General features: G+C 39.9%; 1 protein-coding gene across 1 annotated transcript; it reads right to left on the bottom strand.

The window, feature by feature from the left end:
• Positions 1-5,756: 5,756 nt before the first annotated feature.
• On the bottom strand, positions 5,757-17,162 carry LOC140234796 (ubiquitin carboxyl-terminal hydrolase 38-like). The gene is made up of 10 exons (XM_072314833.1): positions 17,051-17,162; positions 15,253-15,460; positions 13,713-14,456; positions 12,597-12,698; positions 11,838-11,996; positions 10,609-10,805; positions 9,803-9,896; positions 8,766-8,996; positions 6,659-8,155; positions 5,757-6,135 (listed from the first exon to the last, which is right to left on the bottom strand). The coding sequence occupies exons 2-10, from the start codon at positions 15,436-15,438 to the stop codon at positions 5,962-5,964; spliced, it is 3,384 nt and encodes a 1,127-aa protein (XP_072170934.1). The 5' UTR covers positions 15,439-15,460; positions 17,051-17,162; the 3' UTR covers positions 5,757-5,961.
• Between the last annotated feature and the right edge of the window lie 816 nt (positions 17,163-17,978).

The following is a 17,978-nucleotide window of genomic DNA, read 5'->3' as shown; positions in this document are numbered from 1 at the left end:
TTAGCAAAATCGAATAAGGTTTATCGTGTAACTACATATAACTAGGCCTACCTTTGCTGACTCGTTGTTAGATGTAGAGGCGTATCCTTCCGTAATAAATTTGACGATTTTGACCGCAAAATTGTCACCGCCGCTTGTACGATCGTGCACAGTACGTTACACATACACATGACATAAACATTTTGTCGCCCGCTTGCGCTACGACCGTACGGGTTGATGCAGAAACGAGAAATGAATACCGTGAAAAAACAAACCGACTCATCTAATTTATTTCAATTACGATGAAAAGTTTCCTAATGAAAATCAAGTCAAATTCATCAAACAGTCCTTCAAAAGTAATATCGAAGGATTCAAAATATATTCAAATATTATTGGGGAAAAAATTACGACTAGAAAAAAACAGCAGCTTGTCGAAAAAACGCGTTTAAGTACGCTTTATACGTATTGTCAATAGAGGGCGGGGTGGTCGGTCGATATGAGCCGGGCAACTGAGTGCGGAAAAAATGACACCCCACGCGTTCGAAGCCGCCATCTAGAGCGCGTACCTCAGATCGCATTTTCAGTGTGCGCTTGTGAATCCGGAGTATTTTCTCCACACGTGAGTAAAATTTCAGGCAAATTGTGAGATTTTTCACGTTTCTATTGATAGAAAAACGTTAGGTGTCCGATATTATGGACACCCAACCATACCCTGTTTCGATTCGAATCGGGGTAGAAGCGTTCCGTTGTGCAATGTCTGCTTCTTTTTCTCTTCTTCTTCATCCGCTTGTCCCTTGCCTCCCAAGTATGAAATGATTTTTAGAGTGTTGTGTGTGTTTTTTGTAACGTTATTGCATCATTTTTCTGCAAGGAAGAGGTGAGTTTCTGTTCGTATAATTGATGTGCACTGCAGTGTGCAGGTGAAAAGCGTTCGAACTGTCTTTTCCGAGTATCGTGGAAGCTCGATGTATTTCTCGGCCTATCAAAGGAGATCTCATACAACAGAATACTTATAACAAACTATTTTCCGGTCAAAATGAATTGATTTCCTTTGTTTTGTATCGTTTATTGACTTGATCCTAAGGATCTTGTCGCAATACCGAGTTTCCAATGTGTATTTATTTTCACCTTATTTTCGCGTAGCTTTCGGTGCTGTAAACTGTTGCTAGGGCCTAAGCCTACTACTAAACTTACCGTTCTCCACTGTCGTTTCTCACACATCGTTTGGTACGATTTATTCCATTTTATATCACTTTATCCGTTCCCTTTATACTTTGAAGTATTTGACGTAATTCCTTCATGTGTCTCGCACTGCTATTTTCGTAACGGCGATTTCTTCGCTTTGCTGCAATACTTTTTCGAATCGAAGCGACGAAGTTTGATACCAGCCGCTGTAGTGTGCCGTGTGTTGTCTTTTCTAAATATTTGTGTTGTTGGGAGGTGTTGATACTTTGTATTTATTTATTTTTCTTAATGTTGATAGGAAAAGGCTAAAATGGTCTGAGTGATGTCTGATGGTGATGATGATAACTATGCTGGTGTAAAAAGACGGCTTACTGTGAATGCTGAGCGTACGTGCCGTTCGTTTCATTTCACTTTCCCTCTTATTCTTCTTTCCCCCTTACTCTTCTTTTCCTTTCCAAGAATGATAAAAAAAAAGAAATTACATACACCTCACAACAAAATAGAACCACGTGCTATCAACCTTCATAAAGTTAAATCTAAATGTTCAATATCAGCAAAGAATAAGGGGAAAGCACAAATGACAATAAATTAGAGCGAAGAGATTGTTTTACATGCAGTCTCTTCGGCTCGAAGAAACTTGACACCCCACCCCTCTCCCCTTGTGGAAATTTCCACAAAAGCATGTGCCACACCCAGGTGCGTGCCAGACGGAAGAATGCGCGCACTGGAATAAACAGCGTGTAAATATGGAAATATCGATCGAAGAACCAGCTCATTAGTTGAATTAAAGGAATCATTTCAAAGATATCGTGATTCTATAGCCTTTCTTTTGGCGCATAGTAGGAAACATCAAACAGTCGAATATAATGTACTTGATCGAATATCTTATGTTCCCTGAACAATAAAAAAAAGATCGATTAATCAGTCAATTAAAAATGCAACTGAGCCAGAAATACTTAAAAGGTCTCGTATGCCCAGAGAAATTCACTACGAGTAGGTTCAATGAGATGCAGTCATCACCTGGTTAGACAACAAAATCATGACAATTAATTTCAGTTCACACTCATGATAACTGCTTATTACTTATCAAAGTTTTGGCTATCAACATTCGTTCGTAGGTGTTTTTTGTTTGTTTTGTATGTTTTTCCTCGTGAAAGACGTAATGATTTCTTCGTATCGAACGTAGACTGCATGTTTACCGTTTATCCAAACAGTAGGCGCCTAGGCGTACTTTCTGAATATATTCAGAAATTTCTATCAACATTTTAAATATATTACAAGACTCCCAAATACCAGTTGAAAAAAATTAAGAAATCGAATTTTTTAGATATGAACAACAAAAAAAAAAAAAAAAAAAAAAAAAAAAATGCGTAGGAAAAAACCACTTCAACCTCGAATGACTTCGAATTTCTCTAAACCGTCCCTAGTTCATGGACATCCCATAGAAACGCGTGTTTTGATATACACGTTGCTATGGCAAACTATCTAGTTTCGCGAAACTACGGCCTGGCCACAGTAATTTTTTCCGTAACCTCCCGCCTCCCCTTCCCCGATTCGAAAACAGCTTGATTGAAGCCCCTGCCTATTTAAACACGAACCTTATTAAACCCAAGTTAGGTACATGGTTTATATGGCTAGTGTTTAAATAGAATTTACTATTTTAAGTTAATGCAGGTTTTAATAGACTCTCAGTAATGTTAGTTCCATAATCGTTTGTATGTGTTTTGGGGCCTGGCCTCTGCCATGCCTCGCCTTCTGTATACGTATGTACGCGTGTACTGTATGTATACATGTACCACATGGTCGACATCACGCACGTGGTTTTGCTGCAGGTTCCACGGTCGACGGTCGATGCTACACTACAGTGAATGCGATTGAAGGATAGCGAGCTTCGCGATGCCGCGGGCTGTATGTGATGATTTTAATCACAAATCGTGTTTGGTAGTGTGGTTTTGGAGCAAATTTGTACTCAAACTTTCTGAAAAGACCTTTAGTCTGACATCAGATAGAAAAAGAAGACATACGAGAATGAAGTGAGTATCAGTATGTTATAATAAAACTGATTAAAAATTGTGTCATTTTCGCGTTTCCAGGAGCCGGTGAATTCGGCCGACTCGCGATCGCGAGTTTGTTTTATTCTGTTACGGAGGGATACCATGCCCCATGCAAGAAGCCTCGCAAAATTACATGACGGTCCCATTAACGAACCTTTTGACACACTCTGGTTAAATGACCGACTATGACGCACATAATGGGTCAGTATTGTGACGGACATTTTGCTCCCGTGACGGCACCACGCGTCATCAAATTGGTGGTACTTGACGCGACCATGACGCACATTTCCCGGGGGTCAAGAGGTGCGTCATACAAATGACAGCTGCATTATCTTGAACTACTTTAGCGGGGTGGGGGAGGGAAGAAGTTTTCAAAGCATAATGAAAGTATGAGTTGGCACACATATGAATAAATATGTATCCCCCCCCCCCCCACACACATATATGCCCCTTGGGCAGCAATGGTAATGTTACAAGCTACTTTTCACAGGTCGTGAGAATGATGATTTTTCAGACGGCTGCAGAAACATTCCCAAGTCTCCTCTCAAGCTTTGACTTATATCTTTGGTTTCACAACTCACTGTCATCTTAAAAATAAATCACACATTAGCCACACCGTGGAGAGATACTGATGACTGACAGTTTGGGGGGGGTAGGTCACGACACACTAACCTATCAGATAGACACTCCATCATCAAAAGTTTACATTCAAGATATTCTACGGCTGAGCTTAAACCATACTTAAAGAATGAGAGGGAGAAAAAAAAAAAGGTTAAGAATCTCATTCTTTCCTTGCCCTTCATTATTACAAGTTGGTATTACATGTGAATTCAAAGTACAACAAGGCAAAGATTACAGTGGAGTATTTTCAAGAAAAAAAGAGAGGTAAAGGACCTTATTCTATGCTTTCCCTTGTGAATCTGCCATTACATGGCCTTGGATGGTATGAAAGCAGTAGTTCCGTTATTGTTCCTGTAAGTTTGTGTCTGTCTGGAGTACACTCATTCAAACAAATGAATACAGCTAAGCACAAAGTCTACAGAGGTACAAAGAAATACCGCCTCCTTCTGAGGTCGAGACAATTGTCATGAAGTGAAACGGACAGACTGGCCCTCTCCCTCCATCCCGCCCCCCCCCCCCCCCATAAAAGCTTTTTTCTTGCCAACCTAGCCGACATCAAATGGCACAGACACTAAGGCCAAGATACAAAGTCCTTATGCTTTCCATGCACTGTACTTACAAAATCTTCTTAAAAAGCTAATCTTACATTTTTTCCTGAGAAAATCATGTTACCACATTTATCGTACCTTCCATCTGTGGTTTTCTTTCTGACTCTGCCAGTTGATAAAACACAGAGTTTCCCTCTATAAATTAATCTTTGGGTTTAACTACTCTTACATCCAATCTTGCATATTCTACATTTGGGTTGTATTTTTTCCTTTGATTTTCCTTTGGAAGTTACCACCCACAGTTGTATGATTTAAATAACCCATTACTGAGGGAAGGCAGATATTCCGTTTAATAACTCTACAGAGCGTATTGTACGTAATATGAAAGTGGTTAAGAAGTAGATGTTGTAACACTGGTAATGATTTACATTACAATATGAAGCCATGTATATATCTTCTTTACACAGTATGTAATGGACATCCATGTTGTCATAAATATTCAAATACTGGGACATGAAAGCTGAAAGCATTGGATATAACTTTTTTCTTTCCTTTACAATATGTACATGTATATGTGACCGTGCACCACAAAACGAATACAAAGTCACAGCCCTTGATTTTGCAGGAGGACCTCAAAAGGGTGAAACAGGTCAACCAAGTCAATCTTGAGTTTTTCATACCTTCTGAAAGAGTTATTCTTCATCTACATTATTCATAAATTTGGGGTCATAAAACAAACAGGAAAGTGTGTTTTCAACAGTTTTCAACAACCCCTTTTTGTAGAGTAGTGCGATTAGGTACCTCTTCAGAGATCCTTTTCATTTCTTTAAAATCCTTTACACACCCTTCAGTTTCAACTCTAATAACTTTTGAATAGATAGTGCTACCACCTTGAAAATTGGCGTTTATTATGGACAGAATGTGTTAATTGAGCATGCTCAATTTCAGCATAAACTGATAATCTTTTCATTGTTGTTGCTACTGTGGTGTACATCCTGTTTTTTGTCCGATTCATCACACAGCCAGTATTAAGCGTTTGAATAGACCCTTTACTTCAGAGGCTCTTTTCTCAGTTTACTACACCTTTCCAGAGTGTGTGCTTTCTTTCCAATATTTAGATAGGTTAGGAGAATCCATCTGAATTGAGTTATACATCATTCTAAAGCTTAGAATCTGTTCTTTCAACATCTGCCCTTAACTAAAAATCTATTTCTGGCGACTTTTTGGTGGCTTTGTGATGCAGGGTCACATATGGAAGTTTCCACCTGAGAAAAGACCTCATGGGATATAAATATAAATTAACATGACAGATTCCTCATTTAGATGATAGATAACCAAATAAGTAGCATTCCTGAAGTCTTACAAGAAGTCCCTACATCTCGTCTACAATCTGCTTTTCAAAGTAGTTATGGAAAAGAAACCTTGACTTCTGGCTTTCCTAACATACTTTGATCTCCTTATGACAGTTAAAAAAAGGCCTACATACAAAGTCATCTTAATGAAAATTGCTACTTCAGGTTGGCTACTCTAAACTTTAAAAGCTGCCGCTGCAATTATCATCAATGAAGTGTCTCTTAGAATACCAGCCTGCTTGAGGAAAGACCAAGACCTCCTCCTCCCCCTCCTCCGCCTAGACCACACCCTCCTGGCGGGTCGTTCTTGTCGTCAAAGTTGCGAGGGAAGAATGGTGTGGCAGCCGAGGCGGGGCGTTGATTCCGCAGGGCGCTGCGGGTTTCCAGCTCCCTCTCCTATAGACAGAAGAGTGAATGGAAATGAAACTTCACACACTACAAGTATATGGGACGAGATAATAGCACATTTTTCTTCATGCCTTATACAGTTAATCACTCAACATCTTCTCAGATTTCTTCTTTCCTGACATTGTGTTTGAGTTTTTTTCTTCCTCTTGGCACATATAACACACAGTAATGCAGGACTATGAAGAACAGAACATTTTGGTTCACCCTTTGGAGACTAGTCACGAGTATTATCTTGGGCAGTGGTCTATGGGAAATGCGTGTTGTAGCAAAATTAGACCGTCCTCAATGGGTTAAGGTTATAGCAAGCCTACTCAACTTGTTTGATGTTTTATTCCTCAAGTTTGATTTTAAGAAAACAAATCAACAACAACAAAACTAACATGTTACAGAATATTTGACAAAAGTGCATTCCTTTTATAATATAATGTTGCATGAAAAACGCACAAGCACTAGGAAAATAATATTACCAAGGTTGGAGTAATGAAAGATCACTACATCAAAAGGAAATCACCTGAATGTACATTGAGTTGTCCTTGTTGACGGCCTCTTGGAGATCTTTCCTCAACTTCTTCTCTCTCAGTGACCTGGAGATGGTTGATGATGAAGTTACGCCCCTTAGAGCTGCCGCCAAGCTACAGTCCTCTTCCTCATCCTCCCAGTCTCCCTTGCACTTCCTGTAGAACAGGACGTAGGGTGTGTCTCGCGGGAACCGCTGGGTGACGTTTCCAAAGGACTCAAACTTTGATGCTGTCACACGACTGTCGTTGAAGAGATACCATTTGTTGGGGAGTGTGTCCTCCTCTTCTCTTTGCTTCCTCTCCTCATCACCACCGTCTTCATCGGATTTCCTTCTGGACTGCATCCTATGCCTCCACAGCTGCACATGTTCATCTACATCATCACACGCGTAACAGTAGTAATGACCGCTTTCCGAAGACATCCCAGAATGCACGATCACCGCACTGAGCATGTAAGGAATCGTCCTGATACGTTCTCTTTCAGTTGAGCAGTGGGCCGTGCCCACACTGTTTTGCCGTGTCCTCTTAGTGCAGGGCCCACCATGACTTCCATCTGCACTGCACTCACTCTCACTGTCGGCCACTTCCAGGTGCAGCATCTGGGGATACCTCACATCCTCCAGGATTTTGCACCTCCTGTGGAGCTTGACATCATAGGAGAATCGCAGGAGTGTTACAATCAAGATTTCCGGAGCGGCAGTGATCTCCAGAGATTTTTCTGCATCCTGCAGACTCTGGCACTTGTTGCAGTGATACCTGTTTTCCTTCATGAGGCGCTCTGGGGTGAGGTAATGCTTTAGCAAGTCCTCCAGGCAAGTCCTGGAGGTGCTCCTGTTTGCACTGGATCCTGGCACACTGAAAGATTCCGCACTAACTGCCTCTGCACTACTCTCCAAGTTTGGACCTACTGTTGAAACCAACGAACCCGCCCCAACAACACTCCTGCTGTCCTGGGGGAGATCGACCGTGGCATACTCTGACTTGTCTGACCTGCGCTCCTCTGCTGGGGTGTCACAGTGGCCACCCAAGAGGTTCTCCCTCCCCTCCATCCCAGGAAAGGCCAAGGGAAGGTCAAAAAAGGTCTCTGTCCTTGTTGATACAATCCCACAATTCAAGCAACGGATGTGGGTGGCTGACTTCCCACCAAAGTACCTTTCCACAATACTTTTCCTAACTTCTGCCGACAATTTGCTCTTGGCATGAGCCGACGTCCATTTTTTGTCTCCAGCAAACAATTGGCTACTTGTCGGTTGGCTAGTTTCACCATCAAGATTCCTGCTGCAGGAGGCCATGTCCACAAGAGCTGGAACAGACATGACTTCATCGCTTGGTTGACAGACAGGCTGGTTGGAGTCTGACGTTTGTTGGGAGGGATGGGGTGATGCAGCTGGCACACACTGAGATGACATTGGTGATGATGATGATGATGATTCATCAGGGCTTGTACCGGACTCTGCCTCCATCTTATCATCTCCTCTCTCTGTGTCATCCTGCACACACACACACACACACACACACACACACACACACATACATACAGAATTCAAGAATGACTCACATAAGGGAATGCTTGCAATATCAGTTCTGTCACATACCTGGCACTGAAATCAAGTTTGCCTAGTGTAATCTCACAAATACTGAAACGACCTAAACACAATATGAACACTACCAGCATTAGACAAGATTAAATATCCAGATGTTTGGTATGTACAAACAGATAAAAATCTTATTAAAAAGATGTGACAACCTACAATCATATTTGACCCGTCTAAAGTGCCAAGTACCATGACGACAGAGACACTCCTTTTTCTAATGAAATTCCTTTCAGCCTTGTCAGAAGTAATCAAACAATCTTTGTGTGTGTATCATATTTAGAGAACAATAGTTCTATTTCCACAGAATTTTTTGCTGAAGCTATCTGCATTTACTCTTGACCACAAGGACAAGTCATCTGGAAAACTAAAATCTGCCTTGATTAGAATTCACAATCAGGCAAAGTTGGCATACTCATGCAATCTCTTATCTATCAGCTACAATGACAAAAAAGGGAATTATCAACAACAAATTTGATACCAGATTGCACACAGACAAATTTCTCACCATCTCCTGAGAAGACTCCACAGGCGTCGAGGAGGTGGACGACGATGGTGATGACAAGGATGTTGAGAGCGACGTTGCCGCCTTCTTCATCATCTTCCTCCACCCTTTCTCCTCCTCATCCAGCCTGTCGAGGAGGTACTTGAGAAACTCTGAGCAGTCCTGCTGGGAGCCAGGGGAAAACCATGGTGGTCTGGAGGCTTGTAGGAAGTCCTTCGGTGCATATGCTGCTCTCTGGTGGCAAAAAAAAAAAAAGTTCATGCAGGTAAGTCCTATTATAACCAAGTCCTTGGGGCTGGCAGTTTTCTTTCATTATATTGAAATTTTGTTATAACCAAACAAATAAAGTATGTAAAGATATATAGATTAAAATTTTAGGACCTGAATTTGTACCTCATTGTAGCAGAAATTTCATTCTAACCATGATCCCTATAACCCACTGATGATGGGCTGATATTGCTACAACACGAATGTCCCACAGACACCTGCCGAGTATACTCAGAACTCGTTTTCCACGGCATAACAGAAGTGTACTGCAGTAGACTTCTATTCAAATCCATTGAGGATTTGCACTACCATTTTCATGATCTTCATGGTAGTATCCCATTCCATCAAGTTCTGTATTTACACATTTGCAATATTATGACTGACTTATGTAACATTTTGCATACTTCTACGACTTGATTCAATGAAAATAAACTGAAACTGGAAAAAAAAAAAGAACACTCTAGGTCTTTTCTTCACACGAAGTTTCAAAAACTCGGCTCTAAAAGGGCCCTGGGTCATATCCCACTGCATGACATGAACATCAGTTGAAATACTGTAAAAGTGGAAATATTCGCGGTGGCAAAAACAAAAGCATGCAAATATTTTTGCTTGCCATATGTTCCAGTAGTTGACGTCTTGATTCCATGAGATAAAAAACATGCAGAACTCTTCTTACCCCGCTGAGCATGAAAAATTAGTCACACAAATCTAACAACTTTTACAGTAATATTAAACCACAATGAATATGAAAAATATGAGCATTTTATGCTTACTTGAGTGTGGGTCAAGAAAGCAAAGGTCAGCTGAATATTGAACATGATGCTCTGTCTGTTGAACAGCGGATAGGACAGGATGTCGTCATGGAAACTGTGAAATAAGCAAAACATGAAAGTTTTGTGATATGTGTTCTTGTGACACATTTAAAGTCTCAACTATGTGAGCACTGAGGTGAATTTATCCATAATGCAATCAGTGGTGGAGACAAAACATTAGGACTTTTTAGACAAACTGGCTTTGGTTGTGATAAGAAGGGCAACTATGCAATAAAACACATTTGATTTTTAAACTTCCAGATTACTCAATACTATTTCAATTTTGTGTGCATGTTTTTCATAGAGTAAATCAGCTGTCTGCAGAGTGACTTGGACTCTTGAGTGTGAAGATAGTCTGCATTACATTCACATTTACTTTGACCAATGCTACATTTCAAGTCACTTGCATTGACCAGGCAACAAGCTTATACATCAATACAGCCTTCACCTCTTTCCACTACACAGCTTCCACACAAGATGTAAGAGACAGCCATAAGCAATATCATAGGTTCCCACTTAATAAAGTGTGAGCTTACTCAAAAGAAAAAGAAAATAGTTCTCAGCAGCACAGGGTATATACATACACTAATTGGAAGTGCCGCGGATTACATATGTTGGCTTTTGCACAAAGTTTTGCAGTAGTGAAGACTGGAACATTGGGAGTCAAAGGTCAAAGGCCAAGTGTCATGAGCAGGGCTCGCACAGCAGTGACACTGCCAAGCAGCATCAGAAACTGATCATCACACAGTCTCAACGTCCATACCCACCCTGAGGTCATGAAGAGAGCCTGCAGGACGCTGTTCATATAACAGGTGTTTCCCAGGTTGACCAGACCCGTCTTGCCCGTGTCCGAGCGGGGCGCAAACTTGGACGAGATGTTGGCCGACAGTCCTCCACCGTGCAGGGTCCAGGCACTCTCCTTCAGACGGCGCGTCATTGCCTCCTCGCTGGGCCGCGGAAACTCCTGAAAGGAACACGCAAGGATGAAATAACATAGATGAAATTTAATTTATGTTTTATTAGTGCAACATGTTTCACAAGAGTATCCCTTCAAAAAATCACTGATCCTGTAATAACATTTAATTTCATACATTCTCAGACTGAACAGACCAACAAATACGGAAACAAATCGCACAAACAAAAACATATCCACTCCTAAATCAATGTACAAATGTGGATGTGGGACTTGGAAGTACGTTCACTTCTTTTTTTCTTTAAAGAGTGCTGCAAAGAATACCAAGATGGTAAAATTTTGTCCACATTGTTTAAATGACTCATGCAGCAAAGTGTCAACACCACATTAAAATTTACTCCGAATGAACACTACTGTAAGAGTGAAAACTCTCGTGTCATTTTCTGTGATCAGCCAATTTCAGTAAACTTCACTTCTAAATAGCTTCAGAAATGAGAGTATTTTCATATATTATTTGATGTATCAAATAACTTCAACTAAAACAGTTTTGAGATTCTACAACTTCACTGGTTGACACAAAGAAGTCCAGCTTGTTACAAATCGTGTACAGAAATTACAGCAGAAAAGGCAGTGTGACATCAATGTACAAGTCTCACATGGACTTGAAAATAAGTCATAAGTTTCTTTTTAAAATGTTGATGAAATTAAAAAAAAGGAATAAATTGTATCCTTCACATCCATTATTGTGGAGCTTCAAAAACTTAACAAGGGTAACTTTTCGGTGGGAAACGGGTTGTACTTGATTACATGTCAAAAAACAAAACAAAACATGAATTGTTTTCATATTTTTAGAATTGTATGAGTTTCTTACAAGTCTATGCCTGCTTTAAAATGAGTCAACAAGTAAACTACAATTTGTTTAGCTTCATTCAATTATGGAGGTCAAAGTACGTAGGTATTATATGGAAAGGCGTTTCTGTATAGATGCATTCCAGCAGAATGTGTGAAAGTGTGCATGTTCATCTTGTATTCCCTTTAAGGCACAAAAACATGGGATCATGAAAAACTGCCTGTCATCCTCACCCTAAGCGCATCCAGAAGAGTGTCGTACAGGTCAGGGTAGCCAGCATGATGGTACATCAAGCAGTATGCCAGCTCGGCGACCTTTGACCTGCAGCTGTGACTGGAGGGGCTGTCTTCTTGCTTTAGCCTCTCCATTAACTGTGGCACATGTAGAATGATCTGCAGAGAAATTCCAAGGTAGTCAGTAAACCTCAGTCTATTCTAAGAGATTGTAATTCAGTCAATGTTGTTCTGTAAATTTGCTAATAGTTCATACTTAAACTTTATATATTCTTTGCTTGCAACTTTAAATTAGCTTACTAAATGCACTCTTTAGCTCTGTTTTACTACTGTTATATTTAAATTGTATTCATGTATTCATACTTGGACCCCAGTTTGGTACTTCTGTAACATTACTATTTTGCACTATTTTGTTATTTTTGTAATATGCTCGTTTGTATGTAGACCCTTTTACTCTTGGCTTAAATACATAAGTGATTAAAAAGATCTCACCCAAGGTTTGTATCAATAAATAGCAAAAATAAAGACATCACACCATTGTGAGACCTCATATAAAGTGTGATATCTTATTTTCCTATCAAATCTGTAGTTTTAATGAGTTTAACCCAATCCATCTTAGATAGTGCAATTCCACAAAGAGTGTACAAATGATATATAAGATATCCAAAACTGGTGAGCAATGACTTAAACTGCTGTATAATCAGGACGTCTATCAAACATTTACTCTGAGGATGCACTACATATGAAGATGTGATTAACCTTGTGGAAGGCTTCCGGTGAGTGCTGGAAGCTGAGTAACATGTGAGACAGGATGCGGAAGGCACTCTCCCTCACCACCGGCGTACACAGCCGTAACAGCATCTATGTAGGAAAGGATAAAACAATGTATATTCCAAATGGTGGTTGATTGTAACTATCAACTCGATACCTGACATATTTGAGTGGCAAACAAAGAATCAGGTGTCATATTTTCAAGTAAATCCTTCACATTGGCTTTCTTTTTTTTTTTCTTCTTCTTTTTTTTTTTTTGAGCTCTCAGAATGAAATGATCTATCATCTAGGTATAACAAAATTTAAGCTCATAGAGTGTTAAATCTCATAAAGAGAGAATCACACATTCATTGTTGTTGTTATGTCCGCAACTCTTTATCCAGGTACCATAGCGACTTTTAGATTTCAATCTAACCTTTTCATTTTATTTCTTTTGTGTGATCAAATTCTATACAAAAAGCCTACAGGAGGGCAAATCTACTAAGCACACATTTGGCAATGTATGATGAAGGTTGATATAATCTACACTGTAGAACCACAAATACTTGCAGCATGAAATTTTCATAAATTGGAGCCTTCGGCCTTTTTTGGTGACATGAAAATTTCCACTGGTGTTCAATGCATAGTGTACACAAGAACTTTTGTGTGCATTTCAATTTCGCAAATCTGACAAAAAATTCTGGTCTTGCAGCAACCTAGCCTAAACATACAGATAGTGGTTACACAATGATACAAGGTAATATCTAATGTGCGCCTTGAAAAATATAAGTTATCAGTCACTAGAAAAATTAAATACAAAGGGACAAGTCCAAATTCAAACACGATAATACATGAAAAGTTGATCTAACACTGACTTCATGGTCTAGAAATGACAGGACTGACAAATCACGAACTCATTTAGTGAGAAGTATTCTCAAACTCAACACACTGGAAATGGGGACCAACGATGTTAACCAAACATCATCTTGATTTTAATTTGCCAGTTCAAATTCATTATGAAAATGAAAGAACAGAAACATGTTTTGTTTTATTCACAATCTAAATTTACAGATATTTAGAAGTAAGTGCTGAGAAGGACAACACACAAAGCAAGTTTATATTTACCATTTCTACTGTCGACAGAGAAACATTGATGAGAATGGTAAATTTGTGAACTGCTGCCAAACTGGTCAGAAACGTGATGATCCAGCGGTCAATGTTGACCACATTGGGCCACAATATCCAGTCAACCATTCTCTGCAACGCTACAGTCATCCTGGAGTCCGCAACCGAGGCATCCGAGACGGCACTCTTGGTCACCGCCTCCACCAGGTTTATCGGGACGTGCTGCACGAGGGCGCCAAGGGCTAGTGATGGGCTCCGAGCCTCGCCGTCGGCAACGGTAGAGATGATGTTGAAGACATGCTTGAGGGAAGGGATGATGGTGGCAGGGTGGGCCGACCAGATCACTCGCAGGAGGCCCCCAATGCTGGCCACCGCATCAACACAGGTCCTGAGCTCCGCCTCGGTCTCCGGGACCTCCAAGACGCTGGTGTTGGTGATGAGGGTTTGGCAGAGGGTGGTTGTGAAGCCGTCCTCCGGGACGCAGTCGGGATGCGCCAGGAGCAGCCGACAGATCTCTCCTTGGACGAGGATGTCTGGCAGCCCACGGCAAAGACTGATCACCTGCATCCTGATGATTTTGGTGGCGGAGTCCCGCTTGAGTCGCAGCATACCCAAACAATCCCGGATGAACCTGACGAGGGAGAGGGGCTGGGTCACTGTCTCACCCACAGTGGAGATCAGGAAGCAATGACAGAAAAACTCCTCAAATGTTGCTGGGTTGTATTTGGCCCAGGCATTGAATACCTTCACAGAATTGGGAGTAGACAGCAAGCAAGACAGAAATGATGAAACCTCATTTCAGATGGTGCAATCTTGATGATGAAAATGAATCTGACTATGCTTATACAAATTCATGAATGATACAAATTTAATTTGGGATTACAGAAATAAAAACTCTACAACTTTAAATGCATCAGAAAATATATGAGCTCCACAATACACTAGTCTTGGATTATCCCATACTTCCATACATTGATGAGGTATGACAAAGATTTAAGTGCTTTGGTAATTCATTCATCTAAATACCATTAACAGATCAACCTCATCTTGGACAAAAACTGAACAACAATAAAAAAGAACATTAATTACCAAAGCATTGTTACACAGTGAATTTCACTCATATTTAGATGGTTAAAATATTACCACAATGTTCACACAAGCTTTAATACCAAATCTTGGGTGTGTCAGCACGTCCTACAATTACTTCTTATTCTTTTTTTCTTTTTTTATGAAGGAGTTTTCAGAAAGTCAATCATACTAGGATTCCTGTTGGTGTAGCCTTTTTGATAAATAAGCCAAATCCAATATCATTACGGTAGTGTAGCACATCGTGAGAGCATCATCTTTGCCCTACATATATATTTGTACTTCAAAAAAATACTACTTGTTTGAAATGACAGTGTATAAGTAGTTAACAACATTCATAGACTGCTTGCAAGCACTGAATAAACTAAGAGATTATTTTGAAGCAGAACTTATAAGGACAAAAAAAAAAAAAAGGAGGTGAGAGGGAGAGAGACACCAAGTGAGAAATTGTCACCTGAATTCCCATTTCATGGAGGAATCCATCCTCATTGGTAATCCACTGGGAGGAGAGCTGAAAAATTGGTGTTACTTCTTCCTTGCTCAGTGGTTTCGACGCACACAACACCAACTTCTCAAAAAGTGCTCTTTTCATACCCTCTGGGTGGGTGGAAGCTGCTACGCCCAACAAGATTTTGTCCATGGTTGCACTGCAGCAAAGATATCTATAAAGAATATCGATATCGTGTGCACATCATTAAAAAAAAAAAAAAATTAATATTGAGATTGCACAAAAGTCCCTGGATACATCTAGCATCAAAACAGCCTATAGTAGAGACTAGTCTCTAGTTTGCAAGATATGAGAGATGGCTCTGTTCTGTACATTTGGCATGATATCCTTTGAAGATACAGCATCTACAATTTCTACTGTACTTAGAGTAAAACCACCAGTTTTCCGACACTTAACTGTAAGCTTTTCAGCAATATTTGTTCAACTCATAATACACACAAAATTATATCTACAACAATGTATGTTCAATATATCAAACTACTTTTTCTCAATGTTGATTTTTGTTAAATTGATATTGATTCACGTGCCCAAGTTAACTTGGGCATGTTACTCAGTACACTTAACAATTTTTGTGCTTTAGTTCCAAATTAGATAAAGTCTTGAGTGTATCTTTTTGGAACATTGTGTGTCAATATAATGACATTCTAAATGCATATTCAAGATGTAAAAATTATATGAGAAATTTTGCAAAAAAAAAATGTTTTTTATGCTGCCTTCTTTGGTGCGTTTGGTACATCGTGTCCTTGATTGGTACACTCACATGATTTGTACCGGTATGCGCTGTAATACAACTCCATTCATTTGCGGGTACAAGGCTGCTGAAAATTGCGCTGCGCCATACCTTGTTGCCGCAAGGTTGAATCGGGGAGGTTGCAGCGCCCATTGATGTCCGAATTCTGGTGAGTCAGCACTTGCATTCAACCCCTGTACATTTAGTCACTGCATCGGCACATATGCATATGGACGTTTTGTTTTTCTTTTGTGTTTCTTAGGATACCATCACATTCTGAGCTTGCAATAAGCAAAAAATCTCGCAAAAGATTGGCATACTTCTCAATATTTAGCAAACAAACAAACCAACAGTAACGAAAACATAACCTCCTCCCTTGGCAGAGGTAATGGTAGGTGTCCGGATTCTGGACTCTGTGGAGGCCGGCCGAAAATTGGGGGTTTACTCTGTCTCTCTACTCTGGGGGGTGTTTCACAAAGCCGTTCTTAAAGTTAAGAAGGACTTAAGTGCGACTGGTGATCAGTTCTTGTGCTGAATTATTGAGATTCTGATAAGTATAGCACGCAAGAACTGATCACCAGTCGCACTTAAGTCCTTCTTAACTTTAAGAACGGCTTTGGTTTGTGAAACAACCCCCTGCCCTGGGTAAACTTTATGCAAAGATTACTCTACAAAGATTTCATTTATAAATCTGTGCAAGTGCAAGTGGTGGAAATATTATAACGCTGCATCGTAATAATAAAAGAAGATTTGTAAAATTTAAAAGTTGTCATAGAAGACTGCCGAATTTATGGGCACGATATCGTGAAGAAGAAGGAAAAGAAGAAACGTGAATGACAGACACACATGCACTTTAATTCCACGATACACCGTAGTCCCACACCTCTAAAATTATGTGACAAAGTTCAACCAAGTTTTTTGATGCTCCCAACATCCACATAATCGCCATCAAATACGTTGGTAAACTTATATTATCATATCATTTAATAACGATGATATCTCTATAAGACTTACCAGTTGTTAAGACGTGGGCAATATAAAATCTGGTACGCTTGTCACACACATTTCATTTGCGGTTTGCGTCGACGCTGGAATTTCCAGCATAAACAAAGCACTGGCGTTTCTTACAGCTCAGCTGGCTATAACAACACACGAGTTTTGTACAGCTACGTACAATTATACAGTATGCCCTCTGCGCGAGCGGTATTATGATACACATGCGAATAGGACGTACCGGTACACACGCGAGCAAATCGCAAACTCATGCTCACAATAGGGGTGGGGCAAGTCAAGCGAGGCGGGGGGGGGGGGAGGGAGGAGAAGGATGTAAACTTAGTAATCAAGCTATGATTTGTACGATGTTTGTATTGTATTTGTAGGATATTTTGTGTTTAATGAGTTGTTTGTTTTTAAATCATAGGTGCCTACATGCCACACCATTTTCAAACTCACAGCAAAAACAGAGTAAAATCTAACAAATGCAATCACAGTAGAATATTCTGATAGGTGGGCCTAGACACAGCAATTCAGATAATTCAGGTAAAGTTTTTAATCAGTTTCAATTTCAGTTAATTCTATATTCTTTTGTTAACAATTAATAATGAAATACAGTGAACATGAACACAAGCAAAAGTATGCATCATACACAGTCAGGAGAATACAATGTGAAATAAATAAAACAAGTAGGTATACGAAAGTGAAGCCCCATGAAAACTGTGCCAATTATAGACCCCAGTAATCGTTTTGAAACTTGTTGTACGTGTGTATTTTGAGATTTGATTTGAAATACACGAAACACACATTACTGCACTAAAAAAATAACAACATAAACAAAACAAAACAAAACAAAACAAATTAACAACCCTCCCTTTTCTGGATTTTTAAAACCTCAATGTAACTTTTTTGTTTATTTGTTTTAGGTTAAATGCTTAAGGATAGGATT

The sequence above is a fragment of the Diadema setosum genome, chromosome 11, assembly GCF_964275005.1.
Source record: "Diadema setosum chromosome 11, eeDiaSeto1, whole genome shotgun sequence".
Lineage (NCBI taxonomy): Eukaryota > Metazoa > Echinodermata > Echinoidea > Diadematoida > Diadematidae > Diadema > Diadema setosum.
This window is presented reverse-complemented; position numbering and strand designations above follow the sequence as displayed.